The 22340-nt window shown below is 38.1% G+C and overlaps 1 protein-coding gene across 1 annotated transcript in view; it reads left to right on the top strand.

The window, feature by feature from the left end:
* LOC122797720 (CUB and sushi domain-containing protein 3) overlaps positions 1-22340 on the top strand; it is a 5249173-nt gene that overhangs the window by 2433599 nt on the left and 2793234 nt on the right. Inside the window, exon 15 of the mRNA XM_044066251.1 lies at positions 16689-16883. Coding sequence (XP_043922186.1) covers positions 16689-16883 — 195 coding nt within the window. The remainder of the gene's footprint in view (positions 1-16688; positions 16884-22340) is intronic.

Genomic DNA, 22340 nt, shown 5'->3' with positions numbered 1-22340 from the left:
GACCAGATAAAGAGGGCAAACACTGGTCCTTTTCAAAGAAATTATGCATCTCTTATATCTAGATTATAATTTCAGATTATGTAAAATAATCAGATAGACACAAGTGCAGGTGTGATTAGTGTACAAATGTCCTTATTCCTGAGACATTAGATATCTGATATTGTCATAATTAATAATTGTTTACAGTATACCTCAGCTGCATTACTGAAGCTAGAAAACACACACACACACACACACACACACACACACACACACACACACACACACACACACACACACACACACACACACACACACACACATACACAAACTCTGGGATACAATCAGAAGAGATAGCAATACTATTATTGAAGTAACGGCAGGAGATTACTATGAGTACAGGGTGGAATCAAAGTGAGGAAAGAGAAGAGGGTATAATCTGCAGTATGAAGATGAAGTTGTTGGTAAAGCAACTGAAACTACATTTAATGTTATTTTTGGGGAACATTGTTGGATGAATATTAAAAAAAAATGCAGCTATTAATACAAGGCATGTATGTTAAGACAATATTTCATGAAGTATAACTGCAGGTGTAACATCCAGGCCTTTTTTCAAGGGATTAGTGGCTATAAAAATGTGAAAGTTAAGAGCTGCAAAGAGTCCGTTTATGGTTTGGTTCTAAATTTTCTGAAGTACTACAAGAACTGTCAAAACACAAGACCACATGGTCAATGGAAATAGTCCTGTTAAATTCTATCACTGTTTTGGGGATTTTTAGGACTAGTAACCAAATGCTTTTAGCGACCTTAATCCTGAGGTGCAAACCCCTTTCAATGATTTATAGATTTAATGGTAAGTGAGAGGCAACCATTATGCAGGCAGTTATAAGTCTAAGTAAAAACTTGTATTCAAAAATACCTGCCAGCTTACAGGAGGGCAAGACCAGATAGTCATCGGGGGGGAGGGGTGTTAAAGCTGCCCATTACTTACCTAGGTTTACCTTAAAGGGTGTTACTCTGCTTAATGTATAGTAGACATTTTTCCAGAAATGCGTATACATTGCGATATGAATCTATTATACCAATATGAATCTATTATACCAATGTGTCTTAATTATCTGTTGACAAAGGACTAGTTCCTTTAAGCAGGTATTTCAGATACCATTTATTTGATGAAGTAATAGGAGGTCACAGAGGGCTGGATCTTTCATGACTCAAAAGGCAAGGCACAGCCCTCCATGGAGGAATGTAAAGGAGACTGAGTGCATAGAAAAGGCTACCACAGTCTCTCCTGAAATCTAAGTTTTTTTGAGGCTACTGATATTTTTACTTACAAATCTCTGAGGTTTCAAAGGTTGAGTGATTAGTTTAGACAAATACATGCCAAAAGTGCATTATATTTAATAATGGGCCTAATGAGATATGAGAAAAGTGATCTAAGACCTTTATTGTTTCTAGAGGAGATGCCTTTAGAAATCAGATGAGCCAGGTTCATAGGTAGGCAAATGGCCCTGGAGCCTTTACAAGCCTAGCCCATAGAAGTGCCCTGGCATCGTGCCACCCAACATTAGCTCCCAGTGCCTCTATCAAGTAGAGCCACTGTAGTGATCCCCGGGGTGAACTTTCTATATCCCATCCACTCATCAAGATTTCTCTTGAAGAGAGCCAGTGAGGTGCTCTGCTTGACATATATGCAAAGTCTATTCCAGAGCATAGGCAGTCTCTGGGTTATGAACCTGTCCCTCCAGCATGTTCTGTTGATTGTGGTAATGAGGTTGAGGTCTGTGGAGCGTGTGGTGCAGAGGGATTGGGATTTCTTTAGATGTAACATTTCTAACAGAGCTGGGTCAGACATGGCTCTGTAAGTCAAGCATAGGTCGCCTCTTAGTAGATGATATGAGACAGAGAATAGCTTGAGTTTTTTGAGTCTGCCCTTGTAGGACATGTGATTAAGGCCTAGGATCCTCTTTGTGAGGTACTTTTGTGGCCTCTCCAGCTGTTACATTGTCTAGTGACGTACATGCCAAATGGGGGATTATACTCAATGATTGGCCTAATGAGGGAAGAGTAGAGAGATAGATGATGACCTCTTTCTTCCTGGATGCAAAACTCTTGGTAAGGAGATGTACCACGTAGAAGGACTTTCTGACCACAATGGCAATGTGGTGGTCGAAGGAGAGGTTGCTGTTAACATGTGTCACCAGATCTGTTATAATGCCTTCAGTGTTCAATGGGCTCACATCAATGTGGTAATTAGTGGAAAGTGAGTTTTTCCCAAAGGGGATGATGTGTTTTTTTTTTTTTGCATTAAGCTTAAAGCCATGGTTTTAGCACCAGCCATTGGTCTCAGTGAGGCCTTTCTGTAGGATGACTACATCACGTAGGGAATTAACAATGGCTCCCAGCTTGCAGTCATCTGAGAACTTGGTCAGCCAGAGTCCCTCCATGTTGGCCTGGACTTATGAGGACTAGATGCCAAACAGGAGAGGACCCAGGACCGATCCCTGTGGGACTGCACTCATGACTGGTTGGCAGTCTGACTTGGAGTCTGCTACTTTAACACTGTGAATTCAGTCTGTGAGCCAATTTGCAACCTGCCTAGTGATATAGGGGTTGATGCCTAGTTTGGTGAGTTTATCAATAATTCCTGAGTGAGGAATGATATCAAAGGCCTTGGCCAGATCAAGGTAGGCTGTATGAACTGCCTTGCCCTCATTCACAGCTCAACCAGGTTGAGCAGGCATGATCTACCTTTCACAAAACCAGACTGCGTGCGATCTGAAGTTTGGAGATTCCCTATATCCTTGTTAAATGGGTCCGTGATGATGTACTCCATAGCCTTACATGTCAGACTCATCAGGCTAATGGGGCAAAAATTCCCAGGGTCTGTATTCACTCCCCCTTTATGGAGAGGGATAACTGTTGCAGTGCGACATTCGGTAGGGACAAAGCATGAGGTGAGGCTGTGATTGAACAATGCACACAGATGTGGTGCCAGTTCACTTTGTAGTTCATGTAGAACACATCCAGGGATATTGTCTTATCCCATGAAAGCTAATGTGAAGTTGTATAATTGCTCCATTTAAGTGTTGCATGGTTCCATGTAAGTGCTGCATTTACCTAAAATAGTCTGAGGTTGCATGTAATGTTGCTGATATTTATTTCTTGTACTGCTGCTGCTGTTGTACTCATTTCTGTATTTTACTTGTGCTGCTTTTCCTTCCTTCGCACAATGAACTGTAATCTACTGTTGCATGTGTAGCGTATGGTGTGGGGTTCCTCTCGTAGCACTACTTGCCTTGCCCTATCTTACAGCTGGGTGTACTTTTCCTTAAGCTTAAGGGGAAACGGTCCTTGCTTTTGACTTTATCAGGTCTGTCTACCTTAATATATTCTTACTAACATTCTCCCTAGCTTCCTCCCTGTCTAGCCTAACTCTTTTACTTCTTGTCCTATCTTTTCCTTCTGTGTCTCCCCATATTTTGCTTGTCTTTACTCAGAATTGTCCTTTTTCCTTTATTTTACAGCTTTCTACCCCGGGTGCTCCATCTGTTTCTAGCAAAAGTAACGGCATTTAATATCCGTAACTACAAAAAAGAAAGGAACATCTCCTCATGTTATCTGAAAAGATGCCATTACTGCTCAATGCACCCTCAGTGCAGTTATCCCTTATTCACCGGAAGGCTCAGTGTACGTAGCCTAATACCAAGATATCTTTACGAATTTCAGTATTTGCTCTTTAACCTGTAAATATACATCTTGCCTCCAGCGTGTTAGGAGGACATGAATTCTGAAACGCAAATAAATGTCATTATTTCATCATATTCAATGCCTAATCCCCTTCATGACTGCCAGAAAAACACAGACTTTATGAGGAATAAACCAAACATCTAAAGCAACTCTGGACATTCTGCAAAAATCTGTACAGTTGAAAGATACGAGTCCCTTCCCTCGGCTGTTAGTCACACTTGCATTCAAGAAGCAGAAATAGCACTATAGCCAGACCTTTTTTATTTATTTATTTATTTATTTATGGAATTTCCTGTACATTTAACTACATTTCAGAAAATAAATGGCTGTATCAAAAGGACATCATTATGTTGTTCTTTGTCTAAAACTCTTAACATTAAAAACATTTGTATGGGCAGGTAACACCAACTGACAATTCAAGGTAACCAGTACTGTATTGACAATCTGGACATACCGCAAATCCAAACAGTTCTTTGACAAGCTGTATACGTCCAAGGCATCTGAAGAGTGAACAAAAACTTTACTCCAAAAATAAAGAGGTTAGTGCAAGTTTAGGTTAATTATGCAGAAATAAATGCATTTAAACAAATACCACATAAATAATTGTACACACTGAATATTTACAGGAAAAAAACATCTAATCATCTAAATACCTTTGGATAACTCTGACCAAGATATTAAACTGATGCAGAAGTTAGGAGTATCACCTGACAGCAAGAGCTTCTTACAGTATTGCTGGCTGAAATAAACATCAGGACTACACCTTGAACCACACTCTTTATTCCCTTTGCAGTCCCCTCTATTCACTCCTTGGAAACTTTAACTTACTGTGATCACTAAACTAGCACACCTCCACCACGCCACAGCAACCTCCAAGAAAACTCCACCAACAAACCTGCTTTCTTGACATTAACCACCAAGGAAGAACCACACTACTCCAGTTGACCCAACAAAGACTTGTATGCAGCCTGCCCCCAGACACAGGCACTCCACCAGAAACAGCCTATCAGGTGACCACAACACAGGACCTGCCAAAGGCCCTAAAATCTGAAGAAAACCCAAAACAGGGACAATATTATACATTGTTGCTATAAACTTAGAAGTCGCCAACATAAGAGGCTGGCTTTAACCTGAACTTCCTGCAGGGTATGAAGTTGGAACTTCGAACATCTGAAGAAAGTACGCCAACCCCCAACCCACTTTTCCTTTTTTTTTTTCTCTCCTCCCAGCACTTACGATGAACAGAGGCAAGGACTACCTCTACACCCTGCATCTGGAACCAATCACACAAGTATCATGCCTTCACCAATGGGCAACTGCCAACTGCAAAAAACAAAACAAAAAAAAAAAAACACGGTCCCAGATTGCGACCACTCAGAAAATAAACCACCCAGTCTACTGCCTAGAACCCATGACCTCCGCCATGTGGGGCAGAGCAAAATCAAGCATTAACACTAGCCCCACAAATTATGGCCCTGTCCCCAAATCATGGCACCTGCAGCCATGGAAAACTAGACTCCTTGGCCTAAAAAGTGGCCAAACGGCAACCAAAAAAAGACTCAGTCATCACCCCCCCGACCACCAGCACAGTTACCAGCCTGGATAGTTACCTGTGCATAAATGCGGACCACCATCAGCTAAGTCTAAGTCCACGAACAGCTCCTTCAGCACCAAAATGCACGACAGGGCAAGTGAAGAATCCAAAGTCCCCACAATTAACTGCTGACAAGCTCAGCACAAAGCCCGTGAAAATACCCTGCATCTTCTGAGCCTGTAGGAACACAGCATCTCACAGCCCACAAAACTACTTGCAACTCAGATTTAGTCACACAACTTGGAATTGCTATCACCAAAACACAGTCTCACATTGTATACTGGGAGAATAAAGCCCCCACAATACAGGGATAGCTACAGAACCCTATCACCAACAATGACTACAATAAAGCCCACAACACAGGGAATGCTATGGAACAGTACCACTAATGACTTCTATTTAAGCTTTACCTCCCCTCACCCTCTTTACTCCTACCAATATATTTAACTGACCCCACTCTGAAGATGTCCCGGGACAAACTGGTTTGTTACCAAACCTCACTTGTTATAGTGGCAATAGGTATAGGGGAGAATGAGAAGTTAGATAGGGAGGGGATAGTATAATTATGTGATGAGAGGTTTGGTAGAGATGAGGTGGAGTTAATACGGCGTGGAGAAAGGTACTGGTGAGGCTAAATATTGTGCTGATGAAATGTGAGTTGAATAGGGTCACTATTATGCTAGGTGTTTTATCTGGGTTTGGGCATCGTTTTTTTGGTACCAGGGTTTACCAGAGATTATATAGAATTCTAGAATTTCTGGGGGTTTTGTTTGTGGTTCTTTTGGAGACCTAGATAGAAAGGATTCTTTTTTTGTCATTAATAACTTATTGCTTTACTTGATTTCGAAGCTGTCTAAATTGTAAGAGATCAGAAGGATTTTTTGTCTTTGACAATTTTTCCATGCTTTGTCCCTGGCAGATATGATTTGTTTGGTAGATCTGGAGAGCTGTACGGCATGGTTCGTTTTTACCTGTTTTTGTCTTAGTGGGGGCCAGTTTGTTTAAGATGTCAAGAAAAGTAGTATTGAAGAACTCTATAGCTTCATTAAGTGGGAGGGATTTTATTATATTCCAACTGATGTAGCTCAGAGTTTCATTTAAGGGTATAGGGTTTAAATTGACTAGGTTTCTTGTTTATTTGTAATGATGTTGGCATGGTGTTGAGGAGGCTTTCTGTAGAATATAGGCAGGCTGGTGGTCACTAAGGCTACCAGGAAGTGTGCCTGCTGCTGCAGTTTTGTTTGGGTCAGAGACTAATAGCCAATCAAGAATTGAGCCATTGTCTTTGTTTCTGCTAGGCCTGGTTATATCTGTGATTAGCTGTGTAAAGTTGAAGAGGTTGATATTAGATAATCGAGAGTGGTTTGAAAGAGCTAGCCAGTTTATGTTTACATCACCTAGGATAATTGTTTCATCTGTAATATTGTTTACTGTCCAGGCAAGAATGTATTCTAGCAATGAAATATTGTTACCTGGGGAGATATATTTGGCTATAATGCAGAGAATTTACACTGATTCTCTGTTAATATTGCCTAGTCTAACAACTTAAGGAAATACTGCTGTACATGTTTTATATATGTTTACATACAGTAATATAATGTTCATTTTGTATCTGAAAGCCTAAAGACATCTGAGTAGAAGATGTCTGTTGCACTGCACCATATATTACTTAATTTAACATTGTCGGATAAAAGGCATTAGAAATCTAGGCAGATACAAGTTTTTTTATATTACTCTTTCAGTAGCTTCCCACAACAGTGCTGTATGGAGTGTTGCTGAAAATGTATAAGGTGTTAGAAGAGCCTCCTTTGTGGAGAACACTTTTATGAACTTCATTTCTTCTGTTTAGGGGTCTGAATTGAACCCCAGTACTGATATAATAAGCTTTATTTCAACAACAACAGCAGTGTGATACAATGCCGGCTAGTCTCAGGCATTTTAACAGTATTCCACCTGCCTCCAGAAGCAGCAGAACCACTCAGTTTCAAGTACACCATTGCTATCAGTTTTCTGGTGACTTACTGTTTATAGACTGTTTCGTAGTGGTAAGCGGGTGAGGCAGTTCTACAGCTGTTGCACACATATTGCATATTAAAAGTGGATCGAAAAGATGTCTGCAAAAAAATTCCATTAGATTATGAGGAAGGAAGTTTCCCCATAGGACAAAGGTGGTTAGCAGATTCCCTCAAGCACTAATTAAGCAAATGTGCAAAGTAAAAACACAGAAAGAAAGAAAATTGCATATTTATGTGATCAGGAGAACATAATTCCACCCTAAGCAATATAGTTATTTTTGATAATGCGTACTTCATGTTTTTTGAGCGAATTTTTGCTCACACCCACAGCTATCCTCTGGATGGTAAAACAATGAATGAATATGTATATAAGTAGAAACAGCAAATAAATCTGGAAAAGCTGACACATATGCTACTGCTACTAAAACTGTGATTCCCACTTTTGGAAATTACTGCTTTAAAGTGTGAAGCATTAAGTTAATTGTCTGCTAATGATGTCAGATGCTGTTTTTCTCACTTCTTATACTAACTGCTTTGATAGAAAACTGTTACAGGCAACACACTTACTGAAGATGAGAGACAGAGCTGTAACAGCAACCTAACAGAATTCTCATCAGTAATGACTTAGTTCTCAGAATGGCTCAAAATGCTTGAAGTCACTTAGGAAAACTAGTAGGTAGAATGGTATAACATCTTATTATCTTTGCAATGCCTTGTGGGAAGTGTGACAAGAGTACTAGGTCAAAAGGCTGCTGCTTCTGCATGAAATTTGGTTCCTGTGTTTGACGAATGAGTTTAGTCATAATTCTCTGTCTTAAATCAAATGCATTTAAAGGAGGCCTGTCACTCCCCCAAGCATATGTATTGTGTTCCATTATATTCAACAAATTTATGGGTGAAATTTCAAACACCACTAAGGGTATGTATTGTGCTCCATTCTATTCAACATATCTATGAGCGAGATTTCAAGCAACAATCAAAGTAGATGGAGTGTTCATTTTGTGGATGTGAGGGTTACAACTTTAACATTTGCAAATGACGTTGCCCTCTTGAAGACTTTGACCATTTCCATGTACTTGAGCAGTTCACTGTTGAATGTCTTGCAGCTGAGAGCAGCCACCCTACAGTCACCTGTAAAACTATTCTGCCTTACACAGATCAGTCTGATTTTAAGGCATCTGTCAGAGTTCTCCACTGCCATGCTCTGAGTGGTGACTATTCCTCTTTTCCCTGTCATTTTGGTAGATCCGCAGTACTGCATTAAACTAAGAGCCCAGCTTCCTGAAAAATGGTATTGATCGATCAGTCTATTTCTTAGCATTCATAGTATTCACATTAAGTACAGGAATGAATTACAAATGAAGCAAGTATCAGCGAATGATTTACTGAAAGTGCATTTCTGCAAAACAATTTATGCTAGTGTCTGCCAAGTCTGGCTATGATAGTCACACATTTTTTAATTATTATTTATATGTCATCCTATCAAGTGAAAAGGTTTTCATTGGACCCTTTTGAACCATGACTGGTGTTGCATTGCCATAATGGTTCAAATGCAAGGGTAAATAGAAAAAAATATATATGCAAAAGTGTATAGGCATGTAATAGGTAATCAGTCTGCAGACCATTTATAACCCTAGCCACAAAGAGGGCAAAACAAAATATATCCGGAGTAATGTGAGGCTGCCCATCTGATTCCCTAATCTACCTTGAAGATGGCAAGGATTCTACTCTGCTTGACATGTTGTGGAAGTTTATTCCAAAAGTAAGGAATACATTGATCTCTCTCTCACTCGCTCGCTCGCTCTCTCTCTGTATATCTTTGTCTATATATATATATATATATATATATATATATATATATATATATATATATATATATATACAGCAACACACACCCATGTATGTATATCTGTGTGTATGTAAACAGAGAGAGACAGAGATGTACAGTTTAAAATATCCAATCGTCCTCCAAGGATGTCAGAGTAAGATGGAATGTCAAAGAAAAATCCTTGTAGATGTGGATAAATCAGCACTCCATACCCAGACAATGACTGAAGATCAGGACTCAACATTTGGCAGGGAAAAAATAGATCTTACCACTAAGCCGCAATGCTGTTATCAAAATTTAATGTGTACTTACATGTGTTTTACCTGATAAATCTTTATATAGTAATTCAATAAGCATTATTATTGTGTATGTTTTAATGGTTTTCTTCTCATGCCTTCACAGAAAGTGTTCCTTTCTAGTCCTAATACCCAGTCAGCAAGCAAATAAGAATCTATATGCTTTCCCCAAGAAAGAACGGTCTGTGTCTAAGTGTTTTGTGGCTCTGCAGGGAATGGTTTGCACCCTGGGTGGCCTGACCTTCTTAACTCTGCAGCCTTCTAATAGAAAACAATACAGCTGATACACTATTTGTGAAAAAAGGGGATAAAAAGAGAAGCTACCAGGTACATCATGTGGCACGTAAAAAAAAAAAATACATATTGTTGCGCTTTGCCAAAAAGTCTGGAAGAGAGTTGTGTGCTTTTCATTTTCTTATTTTTATTTTATTTTATTTTATTTATTTTTTTCAGTCTGTATTTTTGTAATGTAGACAAGGTAGGCTTTATTAACACTTGTGAAATTGTTGTACCCCACCACCGTCCACTAAGTTTAATTCCTTAGTCTGTGGCTTCATTTGCACATCCATTGCTTTCTTTCTTTAATATGTTAACAGCGTGCAAGTTTTGTTTGAAGGAGCTCTTTCGGTCATGACCTGTGCCACAATGCAGAAAATGGATAGACGTTTGTACATAAGTTTATAATATGTGGAATATTGCAGTAAGTACTGTAAAAAGTGCATGGAAGATGTTACTTAAGGCACATATGGATTAGTAAGTGTAGTGGGAATTTGAGGTTGCCCATCACTAATTCTGTATAAGCTAAGAAAAAAAAAACATCAGCTGTGCATCATGCACATCTACGCGGTTGGCATAAACAATAACATCAGCTGTGCATCATGCACATCTACGCGGTTGGCATAAACAATAACAAAGAATATCAAATGCGTTAACAGAATTCTTGGTGTTCTGTTGGTAAATGCATTTAAGCTACAAGTAGTCATTTAGAAGAAAACTCAATTATGGCAGTAGAACAAAAGGGCAATAAAAGAAAATCATATGGCTCAAAGGATCACATGTTAAATAAAGTTATAGTGAAGAACCGTAAAAAGGGGAAGAATCTAAGTATGGCATGGGCTGACTGTTAAAAAGCATTTGCTAGTATGCCACATTCATGGATAAAAGGGGTCTATATCAGAACATCGAAGTTTTAAAACTTCGAATGTTCTAATAATGACCCGTTTTTGAATGAGCACTAAAAATAGCAAAGCTGCAGAACACAAAATTCTTTCCTAGGAAAGAATTCAGTTGGCAGGTTCTGTGGCTTTGCTATCTTCAGCGCTGTGGAGGAAATTTACAAGTTGGGTTCAGGTAAGTGTGCAATTGTGTGGTCGTTAGGGTTAGGGCACGGGTTAGGTGAGTTAGGGTTAGGGCGCGGGTTAGGTGAGCTAGGGTTAGGGCACGGGTTCGGTGACTTAGAGTTGGGGTGGGTTAAGTGAGTTAGGGTTAGATCACGGGTTAGGTGAGTGTGCGATAGTGACGGACTGTAGGGTTAGGGTTTGGGTTAAGGTAAGTGGATAGATAGTAGTGCATGTACAGTTTACTGTAGGGTTAGTTTTAGGATTATAAGTGTATGTGTGTGGATTGATGTTTTTTAGCTGTGCTTGTGTTGTGTGTATGTGTTTCGGAATAGCAAATTTTTTCCCAAGGAAAAAATTCACTGTTCTGAATGTTCAATATGTGGTTTAGATATTTTAGGTCTGATGAAATAGCGTTCGCTATTTTCATCTTTCGATAGCGTGATATAAACATGATAAAAGAGTGCATAAAATGTATATGATACACCCTACACTGATTGACTATATTACAGTAACCATGAAACAGTGGCAGACCACTTTGCAATTAAGTCATGATAAATGACAAATTATTATCCCAGGGTTAAAAATTCAAAGGGGGATATTCCAGGGTGACTCTCTGCCACCACTGCTATTCTTCCTTGCCCTTAACCCATTAAGTTGTCTACTTAACAGCTTAGGCCATGGCTATAATTTGGCTCATAGAAAACAACAGAGTGTAAAGACTTCTCATCTTCTCTTGCTGAAGATTAAAAACTGTATAGCTCATCAGATGAACTGAAAGTACAATTGCCAAGTTGTCAAAACTTTTTCAGATGATATAAGAGTGTCATTTCATCTTGTTAAATGTGCAAAAGCAACCTTTGTCAAGCAGGAAAACTGTATCACCAGGAAAATATGTGTGGGACAAGAATATGATATAAAAGAACTTGAGTGAGAGGGAGTGTATAAATATCTGGGAATTGATGAAGGGTCAACAATAAAACATGAACAAATGTGAATAAAACTTAGTAAGGAGTACTTCAGAAGACTTAAATTAATCCTGAAAACAGCATTGACATCTATGAACAAAATCCAAGCTATAAACCAATTTGCTCTTCCTGTCCTAACCTACAGTTTTGGAGTGATTGACTGGCCCCAAAACATGTTGAATAGATTAGATAGGAAAACAAGAAGGTTGGTTCATGCTCATCAAATGAATTATAAAAATCAGTGCATACCAAGATTATATATTCCCCATTCCGAAGGAGAAATGGGCGTCCTTGAAATTGATTACATGTAGAGATCTGCAGTTGTGGGACTCCACACATATCTGCTGACCTCACAGGATCCAACCGTAGTGAAAGTTTTTAAACATGAGGAGAATAAATCTAAGATAACCTTTCTGGTTAATCTAGCAGAAGCATATCGGCATCAAGCAGGAATGGAAATTAAACCAGAATTAGATAAAAACCAGGCAGCAATTGAATGTTCAAAAAAAGAAAATACAAAAGAAAGAATACAAGGTGAAGAACCAAATGAGATTGCAAGAAATGTGGAAAATGCATAAATATAGTTGCAAGTATAGAAAACTTCTCAAAGAACCTCATGTTCATCAGGAATGAATGCAGGAAGGTTAAGGAGAGGCAAATTCAAGCCAAGAGATGAAAGTTTAACATTGGCAGCCCAAGATAGTGTGCTACATACATGCTGGTTTACAAAGTCCATTGAACATGTGTGAGAAACAGATAAATGTAGGTTTTGTAAAACCAAATTGGAAACAGTCACACACCTCGTTGCTGGTTTTGACATACTAATGGCAGAAGAACTGTATACTGAAAGGCATAATAATATGGCAAGACTGATGCACTGGGGATTGTGCAAACATTATGGTATTAAAGTTGCTGAAAAACACGGGAAATATAAGCAACAAAGCATCATAGAAAATGATGAAGCTTGCATCACATGGGATCACCCATTACCAACAGTTCAAAAGATAGATGCTAGAAAACTGGATACAGTGGCCCATGAAAAGAAGACAAAAGCAGCGTTGATCATTGAAATTGCCACACCCAGTGACTACAGTCTCTTGTGTACAGAGAGAGACACACAGTCATAAAATATCAGGATCTGCAGGCAGAAATGAAAGCAATGTGGAAGAAAGATACTCAGCCAATTCCAATAGTATTAGGAGCAATGGGTCTTTTAAAAAAAGAATCTACAATCGTATTTAAATATGTTACCAATACATGTAGCCCCGTTCAAATTGCAGAAGGAGTCATTACTGGGCACACTCCGGGTGTTGCAAAGATCACTTTTGGCTGACATCAAAGATTGAAACAATATTAATTTTATGAGCTTTAGCCGTACTTTGACTTAGAAATGGGGTCCATTCCTGTCATGGTATTAGAAACCCAAAAGATTTGGAGAAATTAAAATGTAGTCATGCCATTATTGTGGCTTTGCAGAGTATCTTAGATGTTTGTGTGACATTATGAATGGCACTCTGTCTTTGAGACTGATTTTGAAGAAATGTAATCTTTGTTTTCACACTTGACATTCTTTCTTTAACTGTTTCTACTGTCTTACTTGATTTGTTTTACAATTCCTAACTTCACACAAGCCACATAACCGAATATTTTAGGATAAATGAATTCTTTAAGTACAACTCTTTGAAAATTATTTTTTTTTTCTATGTCATAAGTTTCTGACATAATGGTGTCAGCTATTGGCCAGAAGATGTTTACAGTATGCATATCATTCTATCTTCAGTGTTGTTTAGGCCCAGTACTTCTAGTGCTTTAAACTTATCTTCTGACACAGTATTGTACTCTGCAACTGTATCTCATTTATAATCCACATTATGTCCACTAATTCTCAATATTTCATTCCAACAATCTGATTTACAAGTAAGACTCTTTGCCTCTGAAGTATGTTCAATTTTCAGACTTCATTATTTAAAGAGTCTTCTAAATAGATAGCAATTTTTTTCACATCTCTGTTCAACAATATGCATATTCTTTTGAAAACACTTGTTTTTGCTTTTAAACATGATTGCAAAATGTCCTTATCATGCACAGATTCATTAAGATCTGAGCAAATGTACCATCATGCTGATTTCTACACCAACTGTATTCTGAATTTTAGTGACATTGTATTCTTTCTGGCTTAAATTTTGTTTACAGTGCATTGCTTTTTTCACATTTGTTACTTTTGCAACATATTTTGCCCTTCTTTTCTATTTTTGCCTCTTAATTTAAGTTATTTTTAATCTTGCCCACATTCTTTGTCATCAGTTGTCTTTTAACTGTGTAATAATAATTTTACTTCATCTGCACACATCACCATTATTTAATAATGGCATATTTGTTTCTCTTAATGTTGTTTTCCTTGTTTATCCTTTTGAATACAACTTATTTTGTATTTTATTAAAGAATCACACAGCTCAACTAATTACATTTGTTTGAAATATACTTCAGTTCAGTAGCATATAAATCTAATGTACCTGTATGGAAAATAAGGCAAATAGAGGACTAGAAACTAGACAGAGATGACGGGATAAGGCCAGAAGACGGAAGATAGAAGATGTGAAAAGTATGCTTATGCAACAACCAGAAAATATCTCATACTGATGTTTCTTGATGCATAAAGATTGATATGGTTACCAAGGGGACCACAGATGCTGAAAGTGCTATTTTGAAGAAAAGGAGTTGTTTTGTATATTTTGGGGCTGTTTCTAGGTCAAGTGTCAAATGAAGGGAGAACCTTAACAGTTGGAGGGATACTTTGAAAATCTCCAAGTTTAATAAAGTCTGTATGTTTTGATGAGCTACAGGGAGATATTATTATGCTGAAGCTGGACAAAACAAAATGTACTTCAAAGTATACTGGAGAGATGTAAAGTGTGATAGAAGGTGGATACATAAAAGTTAACAAAATACCATTGATAATGAATGTATTAAAGTTAATGGGGATCATATAAATAGTTATAAATTTGAAGCAAAACTTGGAAAAAATCATTCATATCAGAGTGATGTCTTCTCTTTCTATTTTTCTGACAGGGGCATGGGATGAAAGCATGAGAAAGAAGGAGATAGATAAGGTAATTGAGAAAAAAGCCCACAGAGCATATTAGGGTAACTGGAGTGATAAAAGGTGGGGCTAGATGGGATGCAGGAAAGTTGGGGGGCAGGAGGCATATATTTTAGTTGTAGAATGGGAAGGGATGAGGGGAGTATGCTTAATATAGAACATTTGAAAAACTGTATATGATGTGAAAGGGATAGTGTTTTAGGTGATGAGTAGTACTACATTTTATTAGCAGGAGGAATGGAAGAAATGTAGCTTAATTCCTGTATTATTCTCAGTGCTACTCTAATGTTTTATAAAATTAAGACACAAAAAATATGAAAGAATATAAATGTGATAAAGCAGCAAGAATGCCAGCATGTGTGTGTGTGTGTGTGTGTGTGTGTGTGTGTGTGTGTGTGTGTGTGTGTGTGTGTGTGTGTGTGTGTGTGTATGTGTGTGTATAGATATAAACATTTGTATCCTTTGGTTACTTATGCATAGAGAGAATACATATATATGTGTGTGTATGGGTGTACTTTGACCCATCAAAATTACATCTCAGTGAAATGTAATAAGGCGAGCTGTTTTTTGCGAAAGTACACTTTTGCCGAATTGCGAAAAACAAATTAAACAAAAACAAAAGAAAACACAAACAAAATTAAAAAAAACACAACACTGCATCCCTCACAGCCCTGTTACTTTGAGATCGCACTACAGTGGGGAAATGAATATTCCCTTATCAAGGCAAAAACAAAACCAATAATACAAGAAAAGCCAGGTAGAAGGCAGGCGGGCAAAACACAACCACGAACACTTCTCCTTAGGGCAACCAAATCCTTTATTGTTAAAACAACACGATAAATGCTTTTGTCTCAATTTTAGACAATCAAAGAAACTTCATCAGATGAAGCTTTTGAGAAATATTTTGTGGCTCACAGGCGATGAAAGGATACATGGTCTATACTGACGTAGAAGAACATAGGAGAGCGTTTCCCACTTTGGTAGTTTTCATTTTGATTGTAATGGTTTGCGGAGGAACTGCTGCATTGTTTTTAAACTTGTGAATACTGCTTTCATACAGACTTCTACCAAAGTTGTCAGTAGTCAGGTGTCATAATGTTTGTCATGTAATAGTGATACGTGTTTATTATAGGATAAGCACAAAGCAAACTCAGTAGTCATTTGTCATAGCTCTGGAAAGAACCTTGAGATGTTAAAACATTATAGTTATTATTTTGAATGCAAGTTACAAAAGCCTATGTATAGCGACAACAGCATCAGCCAGTCTCTGTGAATTAAAACGATTTCTGTCATTGAGATAGTCAAAATCTGAGTTACAGGAATATTTTCTGCATTTTATGAGTGACTACATTCTACATCTATTAATTAATGAGAACATTGATGAATAGATTTTTTTCTTTAATTCAGCAGAAATGAAGTTCAGTACTAAGTTAAATTAATGCCAGTATTAATTTTGCGAGAAGGAATCAGCCTTTGCTTTGCTGCTTATACTTTATTATATAGAAGCAACCTTAAGAAGGTCAACAACTAATGATGCCTTTTGACTCTGATTCACAATACTGAAAATGGCTAAAGTATGTGGGCAATGTTCCCATCACTCAAACTCAATATGTGATGATTACAAGTATTGACTGTGTGCATGTTTATTTTTTATTCATATAAAGTCTGTGGTATGCACTCAAATAATCAGTGACATTTTTGACAACTAAAGGAAAAGCAACCAATTATACTTTCTTTATCGATGCTACTCATTGAATATATAAGAATGTCATGATTTTAGTGTGTACCTGAAAGATGATAAATTTCTTATAATTTTTTTAGCATTTGGCCATAATGAATGTCCTGATCCAGGAATTCCAATCAATGCACGCCGCTTTGGTGACAACTTCCAGTTGGGAAATTCAATATCTGTTGTATGTGAGGAAGGATTCATAAAAACACAGGGTACAGAAACTATAACATGTTTACTACAAGAAGGCAAAGTTATGTGGAGTGGTCCAATCCCACGATGTGAAGGTAAGCTTAATCATTTCATTAGAAATATATTATATATGTCTACAAGTAGATTTGCATGCAGTTGTGTGCACACACACACATATACATATATATATATTATATACACACTTGTGTTTGGTCAAGGACATGTCCATAAAAGATTTCTCACAGAAATAAATGAAATCTCATTTTCAGTCTGAAAAGAACACTGTCAGGTTTACATTTCAATTGAATAAGAAGAAAACACATAGTAGGTACATTACAAATGCATATTTTCTCTGCATGTTTTTGATACATTTCTCCTTCACAGAAATTTTTCATTAGTAAGGCTGTAGTGAATAGCATCTCAAAAGGATACACAAATAAAATGGAAAATTCACAGTTATGATTATACCCTGCATCAATAAACAGGATGCTTGATAAATAAAAAGTTTTATTTTCCTTTTCTGAGAAAACAGAATAATTATTGTTGTGTAAATAAAGATGTAGTATGGTATGTCCCAGACTTTTAAAAGGAATGCTCACTAAGCTCATGTTTTTTATAACCAAAAAGAAAAAAAAAAAAAACAAAAAAAACAAGAATGTAGATTATTCATTTTGTTGATACATACAGTGATAGAAATTTTATAGCAACATTTGTTTTCAGAATGAAATAAACCATAAAATGAAAAGCATAGTTTGTGTATTTATATCTATCTATCTATCTGTCTATTTATCTATCTAGCTATCTACCTATCTACCTATCTAGTTGACTGACAAGTTCTTGAATGGAGACTTCTCAAATGCAAAAAGAAGTCAGCACACCTGATCGAAAATCAGGTTGTGAAATGTGCCACCTTTGCTCTTGTGTGAGATTGCCGTACAGTGAAGATAATGAAATTTGCCCTTTTTTCACTGTAGTGCAACCTCAGAGCTGGTATATATAATCAGAAGGGGGTGTGGGGGGTGCAAGAGGGGCATGCCCTCTGCAATGTAATAAATATAATTTGCTTCGTTTATTTCTAATATGGTAAATTTCAAGCAGCTACACTTTATAACTTGCAGTTTGATATGTTGCTCATTCAAGAATGCAACATGCACACATATATATGTATGTGTGTGTGTGTGTGTGTGTGTGTGTGTGTGTGTGTGTGTGTGTGTGTGTGTGTGAGTGTGTGTGTGTGTGTGTGTAGAAAGACTGATATCTTAAGTATGCTTTACTAATTAAGGGTGTGTCATGGCTGATTTAGGTTTACTTTAAGTAGTTTTATAGAAGCATATTTAAATTAAACTTTTCAGTAATAAGAATGCTTTGTTTTCTTACTTGCTGTCTTAGTTATAGTGGCTTAGAATATTCCTTTGAATAATAAAGAAAAATGGAAGTGTTAGAATTTAGAAAATTGCTGCAAAGGAGTGAAGAACTTCAATAATTTAAATTTCCTTTCTGAGCAATGGCATAAAAATGCATTTCCCCTTTTAATGTTTATCATCATGTATTTTTTTTACCTTTCTTGCTATACAGTGCAGCATTAAGGACCCTGGAGCTGATGGGTGAAATTCACACTTACAAAGGCTGATTCAGTCAAATCCCAGTGACTCAAATGTATGCTGATCGTGTAATACCCACACTAATAGATCATATCCTGGTATATTTTGTCATTGAATATAAGAATATCTCAGTAGTATCCTACCTAAAACTTAATTTCTCAAACTGAAATTAAAAAGCACTTCAAATTCAGCAAATCTGCTTATTATTACTGGATGCAAACAATCACACAGAAATGTCTTAGTCTATTGTGGTCAGTGTTACCTATACTGAGGCTAGCCAACCTATTGACCAAGAAATTTAGCTCTAATTTTACCATTCTCTCACCTTTTTCCTGTCCCTCAAGACACACCTGAAACTGACTGATTTACAGCTATCACACAATACCAAGTCCTAAAAGTGCTATCAAAAGCTACAAATACTGCATTGATGGGTCCTGAAAATATCCCTGGATGCATCTTAACAGCATGAAGCACAATTAAACCCCCCTTCCCAACATGAGAGTTCAATCTCAGCCTCCATACAGGTTTTGTTACGGGTGAATGGAGTACTGCTACAGTCATTCCGCTGCATAAGGGAGGACCTGCCCTAGACCCAGGCATTCACAGACCCATAAGTCTGACCAACTTCTTATAAAAAGCCATGGAAAGACTTATCATGGGACTAGTCAGTCAGGACATAGGGACCAGTTTCAGTTTGGATTTGCTAAGGGCAAATCATGCTAACTCAAGCTGATGATGTTTTTAAAAAAGGCCACTAAAATAAAGTAATGGATGAAGGCAAAAATGGTACATACCACATACCACGATCTGGCCAAGGCTATTGACACAATTTCCCATTCATTCATAGTAGAAAAGTTAAATAAAATGGGAATAAACATCTACACCACCTGCTGGAGTGCTAAATAAACTGGGAATAAACCTGTACGTCACCTGTTGGATTGCCAACAGGTTTATAGATAGGATGCAGATAACCAAAATAGAGAGAATAACCTCCATAAAGAGCCCATCCACCACTGGAATCCCTCAGGGTCTGAGATCAACCTTTGCTGTTTGGTGTGTACTTTTCTGAAGTAAAACCAATACCAAAGGGCTCTGGCTGACTAAATTTACAGATGACTGTAAACTAGGAGCAGTCTTTGAATCCCCAAATGACATGGCCATCCTTTAGGAAGGTCTGTCCAAAATAAATAACCAGTGCCAAAATCATGGACTGAAACTAAATACCAAAAATCCATTACTGTATCCTGTGAGAAGTCTTCTACCCCAAGGGACTACCACAATGACAATAGAGTTGATGCAGTTTTTCCAAACATTTGAACTTCCATGGAACTGACCTAGCTTTTTATCAGCACGTGTCCATTGTCATAAGAAAGTCCTTCTGTATTGCATCGCTTATAAAAAAAGGGATTGTGCCTGGATCTAGTGATATCATGGTCCCCCTTCACTCAGCTCTAATTAAGCCAGTCTTTGAGTGCAATGCTCTCTTTGGGATGTATCTGTCCAGACATATGTAACAACTAGAATGCCCACAAAGTTACCTTACTAAAAGGATACAAGGCCTAAATATGTCATACACTGACCAAATCAAAGCCATGTCACCATATCTGGTATCATACAGACTGCTAAGAGGTGACCTCTTTTTGGTATAGAAGACATCCTCCAGTCCATTACTGATGGATTTACTGCACATCATAATGTCAAATGGCATCAGAAATACTCAGTCTAGGGATCTAAACCTCTTCGGCAACATCAATAGAATGGTTTGGAGGGACAAGTATATCTTGCAGAGGATACTGCTGCTGTGGAACAGACTCCCCAGTCACATAAAACAAAGTTCATCCCTGACCAAATTCAAAACTTAGATTTGTGGATGGGAAACAGAAAATATACCCCAGGACTGCATCCTGTACTACTAATGGACAGAGGCAAGTCCTAAAAGTTTTAGGGCATGGATACATCCCCCCTCAAATTATCTACGGTGTGATCCTAGTTATTCTGGGGTAATATATAATTATTGACCATGGGATGGGTAAGACCAAACTATAACCACATGGGATAGGTTGCTTTGAACATGAAAAGGGAAACTGGCTAGGCTTAAAATGGCCCCAAGGGAAGTTAGCCTATTACTTCCCTATGAACTTATAAACATATGAAATAGGTCCTCTGGTACACTTGATGCAGAAATTTGACCAATTAATTCAGTTAGGTTTAGCTGATACAAATTAGCATTCTGCAGTCCAGAACACCTGTAATATCAAGGTTTCTTGACTTTCCACCAGTTTTACTAAAACAACACAGTTACAAGGAATTTGATAAATGCTTCCTTGATGACAGAGGGTCCCATAACTACCAGTATACACTGATAACCTCAGACAAATAGCATAAAAGAAAACCAAGCTGTTTCAGTGGTTTACTCTGTTTGGATCAGTTCCTGGACTTTACTAGAATCCACTGGTAGCTATTAAATGTATCTACTATTCATTTATTTAATGATTTGTTTATAGGTTCATAGGTAGGCACTAGGCTATCAGCCCAAGGACCTACATAAGCCTAGCCAATAAGATACCCTGGCTTACGCCACCCAAGAAAGTTAATTTCCTGTTCCCCTGTCGAGCAGAGCCACAGAAGTGACCCCCAGGGTGTATTTCATATTTCTCATCCACGCATTAAGATTTTTCTTGAAGAGTGCTAATGAGGAACTTTGCTTGAAATAGATGGGTAGCTTGTTCCAGAGTATAGCAAGTCTCTGGGACAGGAATCTATCCCTGCAGCATGTCCTTTTTATTATAGTGACAAGGTTTAGGTCCCTAGAGCATGTAGCTCGGTGGGATTGGGATTTCTTTAGGTGTAGCAAGTCCAACAGCTCTGGGTTTAACACAGCTTTATATGTTAAGCAGAGATCTCCTCAGAGTAGGCGATATGCTGCAGAGTAAAGCTGGAGTTTTTTCAGATGGTCAGTGTAGGGCATCTGTTTGAGGCCAGTAATCCTCTTTGTGAGGTACTTCTGTGGCCTTTCCGGATGCTGCAGATGTCTTGTGAGGTACATTCCAAAAAGGGCGTTATACTCTATAATGGGTCTAATGAGTGCCAAGTAGAGGGGAACAATGACCTCTTTTTTTCCTAGATGAGAACCCTTTTGTGATGAGGTGTGCTACATAGAAGGATTTCCTGACTACTGTGGCCATGTGATTATCAAAGGAGAGACTACTGTCCACCTTCAAGATAGGATGTGTGAACCACCTTACCCTCGTCTACGGCTTTGGTGACTGCCTCAAAAAAGTTTATCAGGTTCAGAAGGCATAATCTTCCTTTCACAAACCCAAACTGGGTGGGGTCCAGAGTTTGGAGGTTACCAATGTCTTTGTTTATGAGTTCCATGATGATACGTTCCATGGCCTTGCAGACCAGGCTTGTCAGGCTAATAGCGTGATAGTTCCCAGGATCAGTAGTGGGTTCCCCTTTGTGCAGTGGGATAACTGTTGCTGTGTGCCATTCAGTGGGCACAAAGCCTGATGTGAGACTATGATTGAACATGGTGCTTAAGTGGGAAGCCAATTCCTTTTGAAATTCATGTAAAATGCAGTCTGGGGATGTTGTCTGGTCCCATGGATGCTGTGTTTTTGGTTTTAGAGAGTGCAGCTTTTACCTGCATAGATGTGATTACAGGGACTCTGCATTTTTCCTGTATAGATATGGGCCCTTTAGGGGGTGAGAGGGGGTAAAGTTAGCACTGAACCTATCTGCCAGGATGGGGGCAATATCAGTTGGTTCTGTAATTTTCATGTCATTGTGCTGTAACTCAGAGCAGATCTGGGTGTTGCCACTGAGATTCTTGACAAAGCTAGAGAATGCTTTGTGGTTGCCCTTAGAATCAGTGACAATTTTGTTTTCATACCTAGCTTTGGAGGATCTTATAAGGGATCTCAGCTTCTTACTGAGGCTGACCAAGGA

Source organism: Protopterus annectens, chromosome 3.part1 (genome assembly GCF_019279795.1).
Source record: "Protopterus annectens isolate FY-2018-M chromosome 3.part1, PAN1.0, whole genome shotgun sequence".
Classification (NCBI taxonomy): domain Eukaryota; kingdom Metazoa; phylum Chordata; order Ceratodontiformes; family Protopteridae; genus Protopterus; species Protopterus annectens.
Note: the sequence above shows the minus strand (reverse complement) of the source record. Positions and strands in the feature narration are given on the sequence as shown.